The sequence below is a fragment of the Strix aluco genome, chromosome 2 (genome assembly GCF_031877795.1).
Source record: "Strix aluco isolate bStrAlu1 chromosome 2, bStrAlu1.hap1, whole genome shotgun sequence".
Classification (NCBI taxonomy): Eukaryota; Metazoa; Chordata; class Aves; order Strigiformes; family Strigidae; genus Strix; species Strix aluco.
In genome coordinates this window covers 128,953,570-128,972,611 of record NC_133932.1, presented here as the reverse complement: position 1 = coordinate 128,972,611, position 19,042 = coordinate 128,953,570, and the positions used below count along the sequence as shown (strand labels likewise).

The 19,042-nt window shown below is 37.8% G+C and overlaps 1 protein-coding gene across 1 annotated transcript; it reads right to left on the bottom strand.

The window, feature by feature from the left end:
• Window positions 1-150: 150 nt before the first annotated feature.
• Window positions 151-18,394, bottom strand: RAB38 (RAB38, member RAS oncogene family). Its single transcript, XM_074817017.1, has 3 exons — window positions 18,190-18,394; window positions 10,125-10,405; window positions 151-303 (listed from the first exon to the last, which is right to left on the bottom strand). Exons 1-3 carry the CDS (start codon window positions 18,392-18,394, stop codon window positions 151-153), a joined length of 639 nt encoding a protein of 212 aa, XP_074673118.1.
• Between the last annotated feature and the right edge of the window lie 648 nt (window positions 18,395-19,042).

The window sequence follows — 19,042 nt, the reverse complement described above, 5'->3', positions numbered from 1 at the left end:
AATTTAATTTAATCTTATTACATTTAATTTAATATATTTCTTTAGAAAATGGCAAACTGCTTTTGAACAATCTGGGCAGGCTGGGTACGTTGGGTAAAGTATAAATTGTGAATCATAGTTGTTCAGCTCTTCTAATAGTCTGGAAGTCTCTTAGGATTTAAAGCAAGCTGAACAACTGACAATCTTGGAGGAATTCAAGTGTGGTTTTATAATATCTGGTTCAACAGACTGAACTGGATCACTCTCACTAGCAATTATGTGTTTCACCAAGCATCTGGAAGCTTCATTGATGTTTATATTTTCCTGCAAGTGAAATAGAAAGAGAGGTTGATTAGTCAATATTAATTACACCACACTGTATATTTCCTGTGAATAATTAAACTTTTCTCTAGGCAACATCAAAAGTTTACTTTCCTTAATAAACAGCTCACAAAATTTGTCTGTAAAGTAAAGCTCCAGAGTCCATATTTCACTGCTTGAATAACAGTTACTCTGATTTTCAAATTATTAATTATCTATCAGCAATCACAGTCATCAATAGTACTTATTTTTTAAAGCCTTTTCCAGTTTCAGGAAGATTTCTGTATACAATGCTCACAATGAAACCTGTAATGAACTAGATTAATTGAATAAATGATACAATCTCAAGTTATTCACAAAACAGTAAAAGAAGTTCTATGTCATTCAGAGTCATAGAAACATTGAATAGAATCATAAAGCGGTTTGGGTTGGAAGGAACCTTAGAGATCATCTAGTTCCAACCCCCCTGCCATGGGCAGGGACACCTTCCACTAGCCCAGGTTGCTCAAAGCCCCGTCCAGCCTGGCCTTGAACACTTTCAGAGAGTGGGCAGCCACAGCTTCTCTGGACAACCTGTTCCAGTGTCTCACCACCCTCACAGGAAAGAATTTCTTCCTTATAGCTAATCTAAATCTACCCTCTTTGAGTTTAACACTGTTATCCCTTGTCCTATCCCTGCACTCCCTGATCAAGAGTCCCTCCCCATCTTTCCTGTAGCTCCCTTTAAGTACTGGAAGGCTGCTATAAGGTCTCCCTGGAGCCTTCTCTTTTCCAGGCTGCACAACCCCAACTCTCTCAGTCTGTCCTCACAGGGAGGTGCTCCAGCCCCCTGATCATCTTCGTGGCCTCCTCTGGGCCCCCTCAAACAGGTCCATGTCCTTATTATGCTGAGGGTCCAAGAGCTGGACACAGCACTGCAGATGGGGTCCCATGACAGTGGAGTAGAGGGGGAGAATCACCTCCCTTAACCTGCTGGCCACACTTCTCTTGATGCAGCCCAGGATACAGTGGTCATCACTTATTTTTTTTGTACTTCTTCAGAAGATATGTATTGCCATTGGTTTCATTTGTAAGACAGAAATCATCACTCTAGGGATTTAGAATGAAAGGCAAAGCACATCTTTTTCTACATGTGACTTACTTCAACAGCACATTTAACTTGCAGCAACCCTTACTCTGTAGAATAAGCAAAGCTGAACAGCCTGATCAGTGAGACACAGCTCAGCGTAGCATATGAAGTAAGCAGTACTACTGAGTAAGGATTTTTTTTTAATGACAACCACAAAAATATTTGGAATGAAAAGTCAGGCTTTCTGGCATAGAAGATACTCTTCTACTCTAACTATTGGCATTGATTACTTATTTTATATGACAGGAGATAGAAACCTCACTGTAGCTTCAAACTTCTGGGAAATCATACCGCACTCCCACATGCATACCTACAGAAATGCATACAAATATATATATGTATATATTTATGTATATGCACATATTCCTCTTGCTCCATAAATATTATGCTTTTATTTACAATCCAAGATTGCCCAGGTTTCCAAGCTAAATCTGGAGCCTGTTGTACTGAGACCATAAACACCCATGCATACAATGCTGTGAAGTTTACCTTCAGCAAATGCTCAGCATCAATTCAGCATCATTAATATAATAACCTGTAAAATTTAACATGTGAAACTTTTTTTTTGTATGCATATGTTCAAAAAAAGTTAGATGAGATGTTTAAGTATGAAGTTCAGCTATAAAAGAAAGAAGCCAAAGTACACACATATGTGTTTCAGTAGAGATGGTACAACTATATGAAGATCAAAAACCAAAGTAATGGATTCTGTGAGGCTGATTTCTAATCCCCTTGAAATCAATGGCAAAGCTCCACAAACTCCATTGACCATCCCTCTGCACCACAGAAAAGAACTGAAGTCTGGTGATTTAATTGAAAATATTGATTAGTACCAAGATATCACAGGTTTCTTCAACTACACAAGTGAACTCAAATATTTGATCTTTGTCCTGTAAAGAATATCAGTTGGTTGTAAAAAGCCAAATCTTTAGACAAGTCATTTACCTACTAACCTCTAAAAAGTAATACAGGGCTGGGAATCAGCTCCGTATCGAGATGTTAACGTGTTGCTATATCACATGGCTCTCTCAGACCAGACAAGCAAATTCCTCAAGCATGCACCAAGACTTTTTTCAGAACATTGTGAAGTTTTATTAGAAAAAATAGACAATGACAAATATCTTTCAGTAGAGCTTAGAAAGCTGAAGAAAAAACAGGATTGTTAAATGCACAAAACCACACATGTAAAAATCTTTTGCATTGTGTTTTCCTTTATTAATGGACAGATAAGCATTTCATTTACCTATGTGCTGCTTCTCTCTTGGGACAGCAGTATTCATTTTTTCAATAATGTCTTAGGAACTATCTGAGATTGTGTCTAAATTGGTTAATGTTCAGATTTATTAACAGAAATCTTCTTTGTTAGAAGCTTAAGATCAGTATTTTATGAGTTGGAAAGGGAGAAGGAAGAAAGAGCCCAAGCCCACCAAAAACATCCCTCATCCCCACTGGTGGTGGATGGAAGTCCATGTGTCAGACCCAAGCCTAAAAATTCAGAAGGAAAAACCAATGTTGTTTTACTTCAGCCAGAACCCAAAACAAAGTGAAACTGGATTATTAAACCTCTTTTTAAACCTCTACAGTTTTAGAGGGAAGAAAGTCAAATTTGAACATGCAAATATTGTTTTGACATAAAAAGTCAAAATATTTAGTTTTGGGAATATGAAAATTAAAAGTTTCTCTTTTTCTGTGTTGCTTTTTCTCCTTTTTAATGAAATTATTTACCAAATTTGACCCATATTCTTTAACATATTTTTAATTACATTTTAGATGGAGTTTTCTGTTTCCCTGGTAGGTGTCTGCCCAGATCTACTAAATATCTGTGAAGTAGGATTAAATACAGATAGAGATCATCCCCAGCAATGGCCATTCCACCTGAAAAGGCTTCTGCTTTCAGTCCATGCCCACCTTTCTCTCTGCCAGGGTACCATCCCTTCAGATGTGCCTGCTGAAGTTTATGTGATTGAGCTCTTACTTCTTCAGAGAAGCTTTTATGAAACCCTTTCCTGGGCATCTCCCCTTGCCCTGTCCCCTGAGGTGCCTAACCCTTTTCTGTGACTTTTGTGCCTCAGTAAGCCCCAGCATCTGAAAGACACTATCGCAGTCAGTGATCTAAGAACTAAGCCGTGAATCCAGCCCTAAGTGACCCTGCATCAACCTGCCAGTGTTTGCCAGAGCAAGGACCTGAACCTAGCTCCTGCAATGGTGTCTGACTATTTCAGTCTTCTCTTGACCCCACCAAGAATGAATGCAAAAGTGAAAATCAGCACATGTTACTCTTTATTCTATTACCAAACAAAGCAAGGCAAAGAAAATAACTCTGACCAATCTCTGAAAGCCAGAAAGGAACACTGGAAGACACAAATGAAATTATAGTTTGCTTTGTAGATGGATCTCCTTCAAACGTATCTTTTCAAAGAGCAATTTTATGGAAAGGATAGCAACTTGGGTCAGGGCAGGAGAGCTACATGATTTAAAACCTTTGAACATATTTCTATGGGAAATAATGTTGTAGTCTTGTAATGCAACAATCAACTGAAAGAAAAATAAATACTTCACTGAATGTGTCTCAAAGTAGTACACAAGCTTAGCAAGCTCCTTTACATTCTGTATTGCCTTCCCCCCTATCTGTCATCTCTAATGCAGACACAGAACATTAACATTTAGAGCATTCTCTTTTAATATATGAAATATGACCCCTCAGACTAGACAGGCTCTTAGCTCTTTACAGAAGAAAAAAGGCCTCTGCTAGTTTTATGAGCCTGTCTCACCAGATTCTTTCATTCTTTCTTTGCCATGCAGATATCTTATATTTGTCTGCCTGGTTGTTTTCTGTAATAAAACTGCTCCTTTTCTGCATTTAAGTAGTTGCTTTCTCTGACTGAATCTGATGCTTCTGAGTCTTACCTTGAAAGTCAGGGTGAAGAACAACTTGTATGCAGGCATAGCTACCTAACATGGGCACTTGGGGAGGTCTAAGCCAGCACCCCTTAGACACATGATCTTAGACTCTACTACCGGAGTTGAAGGAAATCAACTTCCCTTAAGTAAACATTTACGAAATCTGAAATATTCAGGTATTAGATGGGAACCTAGTGAGAATCACATAACTTTCACGTTTCATTTCTATAATGCACTAAAATCCAGGAACACGGAAATTACTTTCAAGATGTTTTAACCTGCACTCCCCTGGAGCAAGTAATCTGAGGGAATGACTCTCCACGCTCCCTCAGCAGAGCTCCCTTGGAAACCACTGGCAGTAGAGCCTTATTAAGACATGCTGTATTGCTGTGGCTGTGTTTCTAGGAAAACACAACTATACAAGTTAAAAGCCATCCTGAACTTCATGGATAGGAAGTGCTCTGACTGCAACTCTGAGAACAAGATAAATTCTGTGATTGTTTTCTTATAGCTGGTTGGATATTCTGCCACAAACTTGTTCGACTAAATGACCTTCAACCTCAAAAATTTTGTCATTTTGTGATTTTCCAGCTTTTGGCCAGCACTAAATAACATATTTCATAAAAGTGATCCAGAAAACTATAGGACAGCTTTAATACCTGTAGGATAATCTGAATCAAGTCCTGTTCTTTTAGTTACAGGAAACAAACTGCAGGGATTCTACAGAGTGACTGAAACTGAACTACAAGTTTCTGCTTTAGGTGTCAGCTTAATTTCTTCGTTTATGGTATTAGCTGAAATATTTTCTAAGGTTCTGTGCAGTGAGATTCATTAGATTTTTTTTTTTTGAGTGAATTAAAAAGACAGTGCTGGAAGCCATACATCTCTAGCTGGGACTGGCAGTCTCAAATGGATTGCTTTGGTTTCGGTTATCAAATCAGATTAGCTGTAGTGTTTCAGCCTAATTCAAATACATGTCCAAACTAGTTTGTCTTTATGGAAATCAAAACCACATATCCTATTCCTCTAAAAGTCTACCTTATAGATAGTTTTTTTCAACTTACATAATAATTGTCCAATCAGGAGAACTGAAGAATTTGTGATTTAAACAAGGGTTAGTGGAGCTTGGTTTGTCCACAGAGCTCACTTGTTAAGAGGAGCAGAATCGCTGTCCTTGCTTTGTGGAAGAAGAGGCTGGATGAGAAGAGACAGTGAGTTTCTGAAGGTCACCTGGTAGACCAGTGGCAAAGAGGACTCCTGATTCTTAGCCCAGCATTTGGGCACTATGACACACTGTGAACTACCTGCCAGACAAAAGCTGGAGAAAGGACACATTATTATCCACATTTCCAAGAAGAGGAAAGATTCTGTAACTTTTTACTGGTTCAAATAGGATGTGTCCAAATAGCCCAGAGACTCAGTGCTCTTCCAGTCTCCAGGCCACAATGCTCAGACGATGAGGAGATATGTGCTTAACCTAGTTTGATAAGGTTCTGAAAAGCACAACTACCAGCCCTTCTGGGCAATTTGGACAAAATATGAATATTTTTTCACCTAATTCTGTACTGCTGGAAGGAGAATTGCAGCAGGGAAAAGAAGAACTAAGGCATAATCACATCACATCACAGCTATGGTCAGTCATAAGGTATTTCAAGTTATTTCTGAAGTAGGTATTTTCAAGTACATTTAGCTTTGCCTGACTTGTCTGTTTTGATGCACAAGTTCCGTTTTCATTATAAAGTGATAATAAGCTTGAAATTGCTGCTTTTCTAATCCAAGTCAAAAGCTCGCCTCTTTGAACTAGGAACAGTGGTGAAAACAGTTTAAAGGCTTGGAAATGTGAGTAGAGCTCTCAGCTACTCCGGCCACATGCTGGATAATTCAATGTGTGACAGGAAGGAGAAATTTCCTTCCTTTAAAAAATAGTTGTGGTCACGAAATTTATTAAAGAATTTGCTATTAAGGGTTATTTTGTGACTATCTGGTGATGTGCCTTTCAGACTGCAAACAATATGAGCAAACTAAATATTCATATATAAGAGAACAAGTTCTCCATCAGATATATGATGATATGTATAATTTGTGACTATACTGCATTGTGCTGTTGCCCAACAAGGCCCTTCTTACATGGCAGACTATCAGAACAAATTCTTCTATCTTTGTAGGGAGCAGAAAATTGGAACAGGCTGAGTACTTCCTTTAGATTAATGTAAGAATCAAAACTAATACATGAGAAAGCATTAGGTGGTTCAAATATTTTTTACTGAAGTTGTTAACTTAAAAGAAACAGCACCAGGGAATAATACAGTGATGTTTTTTGGTGTAATCTGACAGTACTACAGACAAAAATTTCAAACCATTGACAGCTTGAAATATGGTAGGTACATATATAGCATGCTACTTTCTGCAAGGCAACCAGAACTAAAAGATGTATTTTTATAAGTAATCACCTTTGTTTTTCTAAAATGCATAAATCATATCCAGTTTGCTCTGAAGGCTATAGCATTTCCACGCACGTCTCCAGAAAACCTCTGGAGATCTAATTATTCCAGGATACCACAAAAAAGAGTTATTACTTATTTGAACTGCTAAAACTCCTAGCTGCAATACGGTGACTTCTCTGTCAGTGTTATTTTGTTTCAGAAAAGTCCCTATTCTGTATAGCAAACATAGCTAGGTTTTTATTTTCCCCAGACCTGCATTCAATTATTTAATATGCCCTAGGCTGAAAGAATACCAGGTACATGTAACATCCAATATTTTAAAATAGCAGTAATAATAACAACTTTTGTTTAGCAAAAAAAATGTGTAGGTTTTAGTTTAAAACTTAGACCAAATGGGGAAATTATTTTGATCTATTTTAGCCTAAATGTTGTGATTCTACCATCTTTAGTGGAATTACTCTTCTTTGCATCATTTTAAAGTCAGGAGCTGCCAATTCTATGTGGAAATCAGGAGGGGGGATTGCAGAATAACAGATCGTAGCCTTTATAGCAACAGAGAACAGTCTGGTAACAGAATCATGTGTCCTCAACTCTCACTGCTCCCTTCACAGTGGTTTCAAAGACAAGTCTTGTCCTAACTGGATTTCTTTTTGTTCCTACATGATTGCACTGGTAATCTGAGGATTTTTTGGGTTTCTGAGTCAAATGAAGTAAGAAGAATCTAGATAGATCCTTTGTTTAAAATAACCCAAAATCTTAATTCTATGGCTTAGAAAAACTTGGGAAACTTTTCCTCTGTTGTGATTTTTTTTAAACTTTACATGTCCTTTATACTTCCCTAGTTCTTTCCAAGACTGGCTCCATCATCATGGTAAAACCTCTCTGTGACCTTTGAAATTGTACATTCATTGTCTGCCATGACTTGAAATAAATGTGGTGGTTCTTTCTAAGAGGTGGACAGGTGCTTGCTAGGGACTGATGAATGGAATTCACGGTACAGAATCCTTCCTCATAGGCCAAAGAGCAGTGACCAGCTGCATGACTTTGTTAATCCAAACCTAGAATAATGAAACTGTGGCCCTGTATCCCTTAAACAATGGTCCATCCTGTTCCCTCCCATTCTCTTTGAAAGTCTTTTAGATACAGGAATTTTAAAACAATTTGTTAGTCATTTCACTCCACATGATTTTTGTGGTGGTTTTGCCCTCAGGCCTCAGCTTTCAGTGAATTAGTTCTTGTCCCCAGGAAATGTAGAGTCCCGTACATGTCAGAAATGAAGAAAAAGTAATTCTGAAGAAAACAGTCATGTACAGTGTTACACATCACTGTTGAACTGGATCCCAAATACTCACAACCAGGTATTTCGTGTGATTTGTGGCCTGAAAATTAGACACCTAACGGACACTGGAAAGGGCCAAAATATATAATCCTTATACAAATAGTAATAGTTTGTCCTGTAATAATGCTCTAACTCGCCACATCTTCTACCGACAGCTGCCATTCCAAATGCGTCACTCTCTGGATTTTCTTTTATTTTTTTTCTGCAATAGTTAGCTTTCTGCTATAATTATCATGAAGAAGCTGATGTAAGAGATCTTGGCCTCTTTCTTAAATCAGAACTAGACACTGTCCATAGTACAATTTAGGTTATCCTAGAGAGGAACACTGGATTCTAGTGGCCTCACCCAGCACAAATCAGCAGAGAACCACAGACCTGAATTCAAACCACATTCTGCACATGCAGAAATGGGAAGTACCCTATTTGTAGAGTAAGATAATTTACACATTGACCTAGACCAAAATGTCTCCCTAAAAATGGCATTTTGAAGAAATAGTAACTAGTTTTGAAACCCATTCAATAGGAAAGCAAAGACACTGATCACAAAGCCATAGAATCATAGAATAGTTTGGGTTGGAAGAGATCTTCAAAGGTCATCTAGTCCAACTCCCCTGCAATGAGCAGGGACATCTTCAACTTGATCAGGTTGCTCAGAGCCCCGTCCAACCTGGCCTTGAATGTTTCCAGGGATGGGGCATCTACCACCTCTCTGGGCAAGCTGTGCCAGTGTTTCACCACCCACATCATAAAAAATGTCTTCCTTGTATTTAGTTTAAATCTACCTTCTTTTAGTTTAAAACCATTACCTCTGGTACTATGGCAACAGTCCCTACTAAAAATTTTGTCCCCATTTTTCTTAAAAGCCCCCTTTAAATACTGGAAGGTCGCAATCTCAGACCAGAGTTCATGCAATGCTTGTGACAGTCTAGGACATCCTGCTAGTCACCTGCTGTTACTTCTGCTGATTATAAGTGAGACCTTTTTTAAATATTAATGCATAAGGAAGGAGTCAAGACCAGAAAAGTAAAATACAAGTATACATTACAAAGGTTCTTAGTAACTTTCATAAAGTGCTTAAAAGAAATTAAACAATTGACTGTAGCATTTTGGCTTTTAGTCTGCTAACAATCTAGGTCAAACCAGAGCCAAACTGTTTACATTTAAAACATCCAAACATTCCCCAGAATTGTTTATGATGACACCAGCTTTAATAACTGTAGAATGCAATAAACACAATATCCACTGAATTGTTGTGTTCAAACCAATATTTCACGTCAGCTCTCCAAATCTTACATGCACTGAGATTATCTGAAAAATCTCAAATTGATATACAGGACCACTCTACCTTGGGCCTTTATACTCTGAAAGTGTCAGTGCCCTTTCTGATTTTTATCTCTATTTTCTTATAGGCACCCAGAAAATCTGTACCAAGGCAAGGAATTGAACCTCAGAGCAACTCGTTTGGCACTTTGACCACTGATCTTTCCTTCCTCCCCAGATATGTGATTTTTGTGAAAAGGCTTTTGAGAATGAGTGCTTATAACAGTAAGCATCATACAAGTGCTATGATAGGCTGACTTTTTTTCTGGAATCTAACACAATAAACTTATTGTCTCAAATCAGCATTTCTTATACAAAGTGGTTATATAAATATTTAGACATAATATTAACTGTTAAGAATTATGAAAAATATCCTCATATCATTCCAAAGAGGTAACTTTTGTGCCTTGCCAAAGGACTTCTTCCTCCCCAGGCTATTACGCAGTAAGTTGTTGATAAGTTACATAGATAACTGCTGGCCTAGCATATTAGAGCAGCTTCATGTTGCATGTAATTTTCTTTGCAATAAAGGGTCTAAAAGAAATAGAAATGTATTCATTTACAAATTCACCTTTAATTAATTGCACCAAGAGAGGAGCTTTGCAAGGTATACATTTCGACTGAATGAACTATTTTAAGAACCAATTTCTCTGTACTTGGAGAAACATTTAAAAAGAAATGGAAACATTACCTTGGCTGATGTTTCAAACCAGCCCACGAACCCATTCTCTTTGCAGAACTGATCCATCTTGATGCCGTTGTTCATAAGAACATCTATTCCCTGGTCACATTTGTTTGCTAAGAGGACTGTCGGCACAGGTTTGCCATTTGGAAGAACCAACTTAGAGTCCAAATCCTCTTTCCATTTTGTCACTGCTTCAAACGTTGCAGGTCTTGTAACATCAAAGACAATAAATGCCCCCACGGCCTCTCTGTAATATACCCTGGTCATGTTTCCAAATCTTTCCTGACCTGTGATGAAGAAAGTAGGAGGGGAAAAAAATGCCACCTTGTAAAAATCACTGCTTCCAATCTAGGTCAATATTTCATATAGCAGGTTTTCTAAGAGAACATTACTGAAAGTAGGACTTCATTTTGTAACTCTCTGGAAAGCTATTGTTTGTCTAAATACTGATAAGTAGAATGCTAAACTCATTTGTATGAAAATGTAAGAGAGCATAGCATGAAAAAGGAGTTTTAAAGCAAATATCCAAGGAAATTTAATAATTTTATGACAAGCTTAAACTTCAGTATGCAGTCTTATTAAGCTACCAGATTTCTAGGTCTGTGAACAGTACCAAGGGTATTGGTGTACGTTACAGAACTTTAAACAGGAGTCACAAAATATCTACATACCAGATTGGAAGCTCCTTGATACTGTGATATTTTGTGGGTAACATCTAACGCAATGGATCTGCTCATGCATGAAGAGGATCCTGCATATTCTCATGCAAGTGATAATAATCAACGGTAACATAATTAAGCTCTGGAGCCATACCAGGCATTAGAGTCGTTATGAATTTACTTTTACTGGCAAACTAAAACACAGAGGTGAGAAAGGTGAATTTAAAGCCTTACAAATGTGGAAAGTGTTCTAAGAAATAGCACAGCAGTAGCAATATTAAGAGCTGTATTGCTCCAGTGAAAAGATCTGGAAGGAGGTGTTTCACACTAGATCTGTTCAGAAGATTTATGGTTTTATTTTCTGAATTCAAAGTGTTTTCTGAGAAGTTATTTATAGTATTTTGGAAGTTAACAATATATTATTAAAATATGGACTTTGCAAATATCTATCATTTTATATGATTAACAGTGTAAAAATTAACTCATGAAATCAGGATATGGTATGTTGATCAGCTGTAGGTTTGTTAATATATATGCTGTTTTCATGGGAACTTTGAAAAAGTGCTTCCAAGAGTGGAAATAAATTACACAAAATATTTCTTGAACTCAAAAAATAGAATTTCCATTGATGTCTACTGCTGAGCTGTGATCAGAAAAAAGAAGAATTATAAACTTCTGAACCACCTTATGACAACAGCAGTCTTTAAGCAAGACAACTCTTGTATTTAACCATATGCTTCCATAGCTGAGAAAAAGTGCTATGAAAATAAACAACATTCAATAGAAACCTGTTTCTAGCCTTATTTTCTCAATGTGCGTAATTTTGAGTAGGTTAGGAAGACAAGAAGATTGGAAGTCTGCCTCTGACCCTGTGGAGGCTTTATCTGATGGAAATTGTGCTGTCAAATGTAAGGCTGGGTTGAGAACTGCTGAGTGCTGATTACTGGGCTTCTAGACCATGAAGTTTCATTTAATGGAAATAGCACTGAATGTACTTATGGGGTCAACAACATCTGTTTGTGATGTTTATCTTTGGGTTTATGTAGTAGCTGTTGCGACAAGGAAAAAGTCATTCACATGACACAAAATGCAAAAATGGATGTCTGTCCTCTACAAATTCATGTTAGATTTTTTTTGCCTTAAACAAACACTGCGTCCCATTGATAAAGCAAGATAGAAATATATAATGTCTGGGAAATATGAGGTCATATTGAAAACTTCTTATGACTATACTTTATTAAAATGTCTTATGATTCCTATCAGTGAACTAATCAGATGAACGGCTAAGTCATATGCTATTCAATAATCTCCTTGTTGAGTTATTTTTTTTCATCTGCAAGAAGGTGCCTTTAAACAAAAAGTCAGTGTCTGATTAGAAGCTTAGCAGTGAGGTAACCAGCAACATATATAATTATTTTTTGATGCATATTGTATTTCAGTGATACTTTATACTTCTCATGTAAAGTTCTTGAGATGCTTGCATTATGGGTGAGATGTAGATGATGTAAGAACAGCTAAACTTGGGCTTTACGCATATTTATTGGGACACAGATCTCTTAAGACAGGTGGGACATGTCATAGAACATGAACTGAATTATTAATTTGCAGCATAAAATCATTCATCATAATTAAATTTATTAGAGGAATAAAAGGCTCTTATGATATTATATTCTGGCTACTAGTGGCTCACAAAGTTCTGACAAATGGTATGACACTGATTCCTCCTCCTACTTCCAGCTGCTTTTGCAGATGCTCAGGTTTTTCACTGCACAGAAAAGCTATCGTGTTTGTAAAAGCTGCTTTATGCAGGAGGGCAGAGTTCACCAATTTCCATTATCAATCACTTCAAAGAAAGAGAAAGAATGGAGGTGCTGGCTGAATAAAGAGCCTAAACCCCTTCTGAACTGGTCTTTTTCCCCATCAGCTGCAATTAATATATGAACACACTTAGCATAAAGACATTATGCAACTTTGAATGGAAAAGGTGGCGGTTTGTAAACCACAGATTTTTAGTTTTATGTCATTTGCATAATAGCTTTACTTCTATTTAATTTACAGTGTGAAAAAAGTGATCTCTAGTGTTTGCATTGTGCTTGGAGAGATGGATATTGTATCTAAGAATCCAGGAGAAGTCTTTTTTCCAAAGATTCTCCCTTATGTGAGCAAATACCTATCTTAATAAACAAGGTTCCTAAAACTTTTACATTTAGCAGAATTACTCATGAAAATAGTCACTGTCTGATGTATTAAAGGTGTCAGAATCTGGCCTTAGGTTTTCAGCAACACAATGGCTTAGGCAGTAATTAGGCTAGAAAATAGATCAACCATTAGGTATTCAATGGTATCTTGCAGGCAGCCTTGAACATTAAAATCTGCTTTATTGCAAGAGAGACTGGGGAAGATGGGTTTTGGTTTTCATTGGAAGCGTCAGTAACTTGTGAAATGTCTGTTTGATCTGGCCCATTGTACTTTACTGCATCCCTTGCAAGGCCACTGGTATCTGGCATCAAACCCCACAAGTCTGATGCCCTTTGTTTTATGCTGGGATTCATCAGCCTTAATTTAAATTCCAAAAAATTAACTGGGTGTATCTAAGCTTAGGGTCCTTTTGTAGTCAGAGACTAAGAAGAGATATCTAGATGGCATCTTCTCAGCAAGGACTGAGAAGCGGTCACATAAACTTTACTATGGAGGTATTTAATCTCTACCCTCAATCCCCTGGTGAGCCCAGGCTGAGCATTTTATACTCAGATGGTTCAGTACAAGATGTCTAATTGCTAAACCAGATGCATCCTACCCCACCTTGAAGTGAACCGAGTGAGACCAAGGTGCCAAAGAAACAAGATTTCTATTAAAGGGAAGGATTCCTTGTCTGAATGGCACCTGTCAACACATTTATCCTAATCTCAGTGGCACCTCTGCAGCAGGGAAAGGTATCATTTCATGGTCTTAAAGTAATCAACAGCTGAATTTTCATAGTTTATAAAAATGCACCCTACATAAATTTGCCAGCATGACTTGTATAGAAATCTACAATTTTCACTAACCACTATCATCTCTGATAAAGTTATACAAACTAATCATAAAGTGCTAAAACTCAGATAATTTCTACAATCTAGCCCACAGCATCTGAAATATAGTGCAAGATAAAAATTGATTAAAACTGACTAATGCCCAATTTTACAGTGGGTTTTACTTCTTGCCACCATCCCTCATCCTAAGAGCAAAATCTTCTGGGAACCACCATGCTTTACAGAGGGCCTTTAGCCAACACTGAGAAGCTGGAAATTGCAGAGAATATTTAAACATTTTTTACCTTTCACTTCAAAAAAAACTTTCAGAATTTTCACCCTTGAATTCAAGTCATCATCTTTATGGATTGAAACTTAAGCAAGCCTTGAGGTGGTGTTCACCACCCCAGAATGTGGAAAAACAGGCTGTCAGCAGGATTAGGCCCGCAGATCCCACCACAAATCTATACTGAAATAAAACCACCACAGCCAGGGACTTATTTATGTTTGCAGAACAGTAATTTCAAGGTAATTTAGCCTAGAAATCACCATGACTATCTTATTTATGCATATGTACTGCAACGCTTAGCAGCCACTAAAAGCCTAAACCACTGAGGATGTGCTGTGCCTGGCATTAGTGAACAGTCCATTTACTCCTTCTGGAGCATAACAGTCTTAAAAACTTTACAACTGCAGAGGCATTTGCCTATATCTGTGCAGAGACTGCTGTTTTGAAGGTGGAAATTGCAGGGAAATTAAAAGAAACTGTTCTGTCACCACTGGTATTGTGTGGATGTCTCCGATGCATTGGTCCAACTCTTTAAGAGATGAGAACCAGCCTTCTAAAAGCAAACCAACATATTTTTGGTAGCAATGAATATTCCAGCCCACACATACACAGCAGGATGGATAACGGTGATGCTGACATGGCTGTGAAAATGTAGCAGGGGAGGGGGAAGGCTCTGAAGTGTTGCTCTCTGCCCTCTGCTGCACTCACAGAGCTGCTCCCTGCAGTAAATCTGCAGCTAAAGCCCATCTTCAGAGAAATCTCAGGGCTGTGTGGACATGAAACACGGACTGTAGCACTGAGAGCAGCCTTGCAGAGAGGTGAATAGCAAATACACATGGATCTGCTGTCTGCAATAATTGGTTTCTTCAAAAGCTCTCTCAGCCTGCATCTGCAGGGCCACCGCCACCACAGCAGCCTTGTTCAAAATATGATTAAGAGTTTGTTTTAAAGCTTTAATTCTAAAAATATGTTAATGAATTTAAAGGATACTCATACAGAGGCAGCAGAAAAGGTAAGGAAATAAAAAAAAAAAAAAATTGACCAAGGAGGATTTAAAGATTTATAACACAGCAGTAGAGGTGATGGCACACTTTAACAGGGACATGAACACCAAAACTGAGAATTTGGGACATTCAATGAAATAAAATGGAACTGTTATGAGGAAATTAAAGACAAGGAGAATTTTACCATATAAATCTCCTCCCATACACAATAGTGAAAATTCAGTCACTTGAAACTCAGGCATTTCACTGAATCAGACATAAATTCACAGATTTTAATGCCAGTGTGTTGTTACAGGTATCATAACATCATAAACCAAGAAGTTTTGTCCAATTTTTCCTGTCTAAGACCCAAAGCTTCAGGAATATATTATCTGTTTAAAAAACCCAAGTCTTAATGTAATAATATGTGATGCAGAACCTATCTCATCCCTGAATTAATTATTCTAATGCTTTGTTATCATTATTGTTCAGCATTTATTCTAGTTTTGTTTACCAAATTAAAGAATACAGAAAAATATGCTACAGAAATATAAACTACATTTAACTATGAAATAAGATGGCACCAGATGAACCAAAATTGCTTTCTCTTCTGATGTCTATGAGGGTAAACAAGGATAAAGAGCTTGGTCCTACCAGAGCTGGAATATGTCACTTCTCCCATGAAGTCACCATGCATGTAAATCCTACCAATAATGTAGATAAACTTGACACTAGTTTTACTCAAAACATTTTTGAGTATTTTAAAAAATTTACTACCCACTGATCCACACAGTGAAGTGTAAGGAAGAGTACACATTGCGCTTAGTAATAAGATCGCTGGTTGTATAATGGAGTGGGAGGAGAGGATGTAAGAGCTAAAATGATACCTGATATATATATATACATACACACATACACAAGCACACACACATATATTCATATATTGATAAGTTTGCAGCATTTGCTTCCATTCAAGATGTCCTAAATGCTAAGAGAGCATCCTTTACCTTGGTTAGAGACTGAAAATTTATTGCTTTATGCCCAAAGATAAATGTGACCTAATAACAGAGATTCTGCCAAAAGTGGGAGGATGTTCTGAGACCAGAGATTTTATTTTCCTCCCTCTTATTCTTGAATATTTCTGTTTTTCAAGTGGTGATATATGACCAGTCACAGCCACGATAAAACACTTCCATCCCCTCCATATTTCAAAGCAGTTTTACTTCAATTTCATTTTTAAACAACTTTTTCTCACCAGCCAAATGTTTTATTTGTGATATCTTCTATGTCAACACCATGCTGATCTGAATTCAGTCTGTTGCTTACAGAATTTATTTTCTATGTGTAGCCAACAAACGCTAAAGCTTCTTACACATAAGTCATTAAAACGAAACAGCAACTCTTTTTATTACTGGCCACTGTCTTGACCTTCACAGACATGCTTTGAATTGAGCAATTCATATGAAATTTAGTACTATGCTGTAATTCTCTCTGTCATGTGTGATAACTCAGAAAGCATGCTAGTCATTCAGTAGTACAACTTGGTGTAATTGCTTCTGCAGCCTGACTGAAAGCTACATCATATGATCTGCCAGCACATGATTAGTAATGTAATAAATCTCTGAAACAAGGCATGCAAATACATCCTTTTAGTCCCTGATGCATTCAGAATTTACTATTAAATGGTTTTTCACATGCAGCAAAGTTTTGCTGGAAGCGTATGTATTTATGGCTATAATCGGTCACTGGTGAGCAATAAAAGCAATGCTTTCCCCATTATTCCAACTCCTAATAAAGAAAACTGAGCATATATGTATTTAATATCATAAACCCACAAAGCTATACTGATGTGCAAAGAAGCTGGTGTTATGCATGTTTTGCATAAAGCAGTGTTGTTGCATAAGTTTTAGTACCTTGGTGCCAAATTCAGAGCTCAGACATGAGGCAGCTAAGTGTAGAAGAAAGGCACTCCCTCCACCAATAAGAATGTTAAGAATTTTCTCATTTCACTAGTTTTACTCAGTGCCATTCCAGACTGTATCACTGAACCCACAGCTCAGGCCACAGCTGCCACAGTTGCCTAACAGCTGATATAAAGTTCACCTCTATTCCCTACTTAACAAATGTGACTTAATTTAATTGAGTTTTTAATAAAAACACCTTCCTTTAAACTATTGTGTTAGAGATGTACTTGGATTCCTACGTACACTAAATGAAAAATGATTACTTATAGCATGCAAAATATGCCATCAAGATAAACTTTTATTTTGTGGACTGAATCAAAAATGATTAATTCCTAGTAAGGGGGGTGGCAAAAAAAAGATCTGGGTTTAATTGGAAGCAAATATAAAAACTCCAAAGCACTGACAACAACAATGTCAAATTCCTTATTTTTTAATTATGTAAGCATGCAAACATAGCTGGACTTCTTTATTCTTTTTCTCCCTGCACAGAGTAATTTATATTTTTTTGCTTGATGTTGGAATAAGGACAAGTAAATACGAGTAAATACATTTTTAACAACCAGGATTATTGCCAAATAGAAACACTTCTCTTTTCAAAGCATGTCAGAAGTTGTTTAAGTTTCATTGGGCTGAAGGAAGGAAGGTAGGAGATAGAGGGAGGAAAGGAAGAAGGAAGGTATTTTGATAAAGTAACTTAGTGATATTTTTTTCTTATTTTTTAAACTATAAAAATAATTTTAACCATCTTATTGAATTCCCTGATCTCTTCCACCAAATTAAATAGATGTAACAGGAAATTCTTGATACTCTCCCTCTCATCACAAACATCTGTCAGTCTAATGAGGGAAGCTGAACAGTGGCAGCTGCAGGGAAGAATTGGGGCATTTGGAGAGAGGTGCCTGTGCCCCCACACGCATCTAAGGACTTGGGAGAAAAAGCAGGCAGGGCAGGTTTCATTCTGAAACCTCTTGTCTGGAGGTCTGCTGGCTTTAGGGAAACTCCAAAATGTTAATCTGCCCTTAAAGTTTTCTCTCCTCAATATCCTCTCCCTCACCACATAGGCACTGGTAGTTTCCAACTTAAAGATCAGTACAAATTAATTTGGGTCTATATTTTGTGTGTCTCTGGATGGGTTATGGGGCAAAGAGTTCTCCTCTGTACTCACCTGCAATATCCCAGAGCTGAAGCCGTACCACAGTCTCAGCATCCCAGCTCAGAACCTTCAAGGCAAAGTCTACCCCGATGGTGGCCCGGTAGTGGGGGGAGAAATTCTGGTGGACATAACGTTTGATGATGCTGGTTTTGCCCACTCCCAGGTCCCCGATCACCAGCAGCTTGTAGAGGTGCTCCTTCTGATTGTGCTTCTGCATCTTTCCTGTGGCTGCGGCTGCTCCCTGCGAACTGATTGCATGCTCTGCCCGAGGAATCCTGCCAGCCCGAGGGGGAAAGAGGGAGTGAGGAACCGGGGAGGGAAGGAGAGCAAGGTAGGTGGAGGCTCTTTGCCTTTGTACGGAAGCAGGATCACCAGGTCCAGCAGCAGCCCTGCTGGGAGATGAAGTAAGCAAGGGACTGGGGGAAGAAAGTCTCCCAGAAAGTTTTGTGCGTATGTGTGTAAAGGTCAGCATGAGGTGTGTCTGGGATTAGTCTGGCTACTAAAGACTTTGCAGGAAAATTTATGCAACAGTCCTGTTCCCCATTTCACTCCTCACTGGAAGGACAGTGTTTCTGTTGTGCACTAGTTTTACACACTTTCTTTTAATCACTGTCTTCTTTGGTGATAATTTATCACTGTGCTTGTTTCCAGACATCTTTGAAATGCCAGTCACTGCAAAAAAAGCAGAAATCTCCTTTCAGAGGTTTCACACCTCCATTAAAGTGCAAAAATTAAACCAGTGTGACTTTAACTTTGGATGTGATTTGGTTTTAATCAATGTAAGTCAGTGTGAATGCAGTTATATCACTAGAAGTGGCAGTTATAACAATATAAAGTACCTTTACACGTGTCCACACCAGGAGGG

Bases quoted from the DNA above. Each gene is read 5' to 3' on its own strand.
- RAB38 (XM_074817017.1), bottom strand. From the start codon at position 18,394: ATGCAGAAGCACAATCAGAAGGAGCACCTCTACAAGCTGCTGGTGATC. The intron at 10,406-18,189 runs GTGAGTACAGAG...TCTTCATCACAG, and splicing joins TCAGCTCTGGGATATTGCAG to GTCAGGAAAGATTTGGAAAC. The intron at 304-10,124 runs GTAATGTTTCCA...TTTCACTTGCAG, and splicing joins GGTTTGAAACATCAGCCAAG to GAAAATATAAACATCAATGA.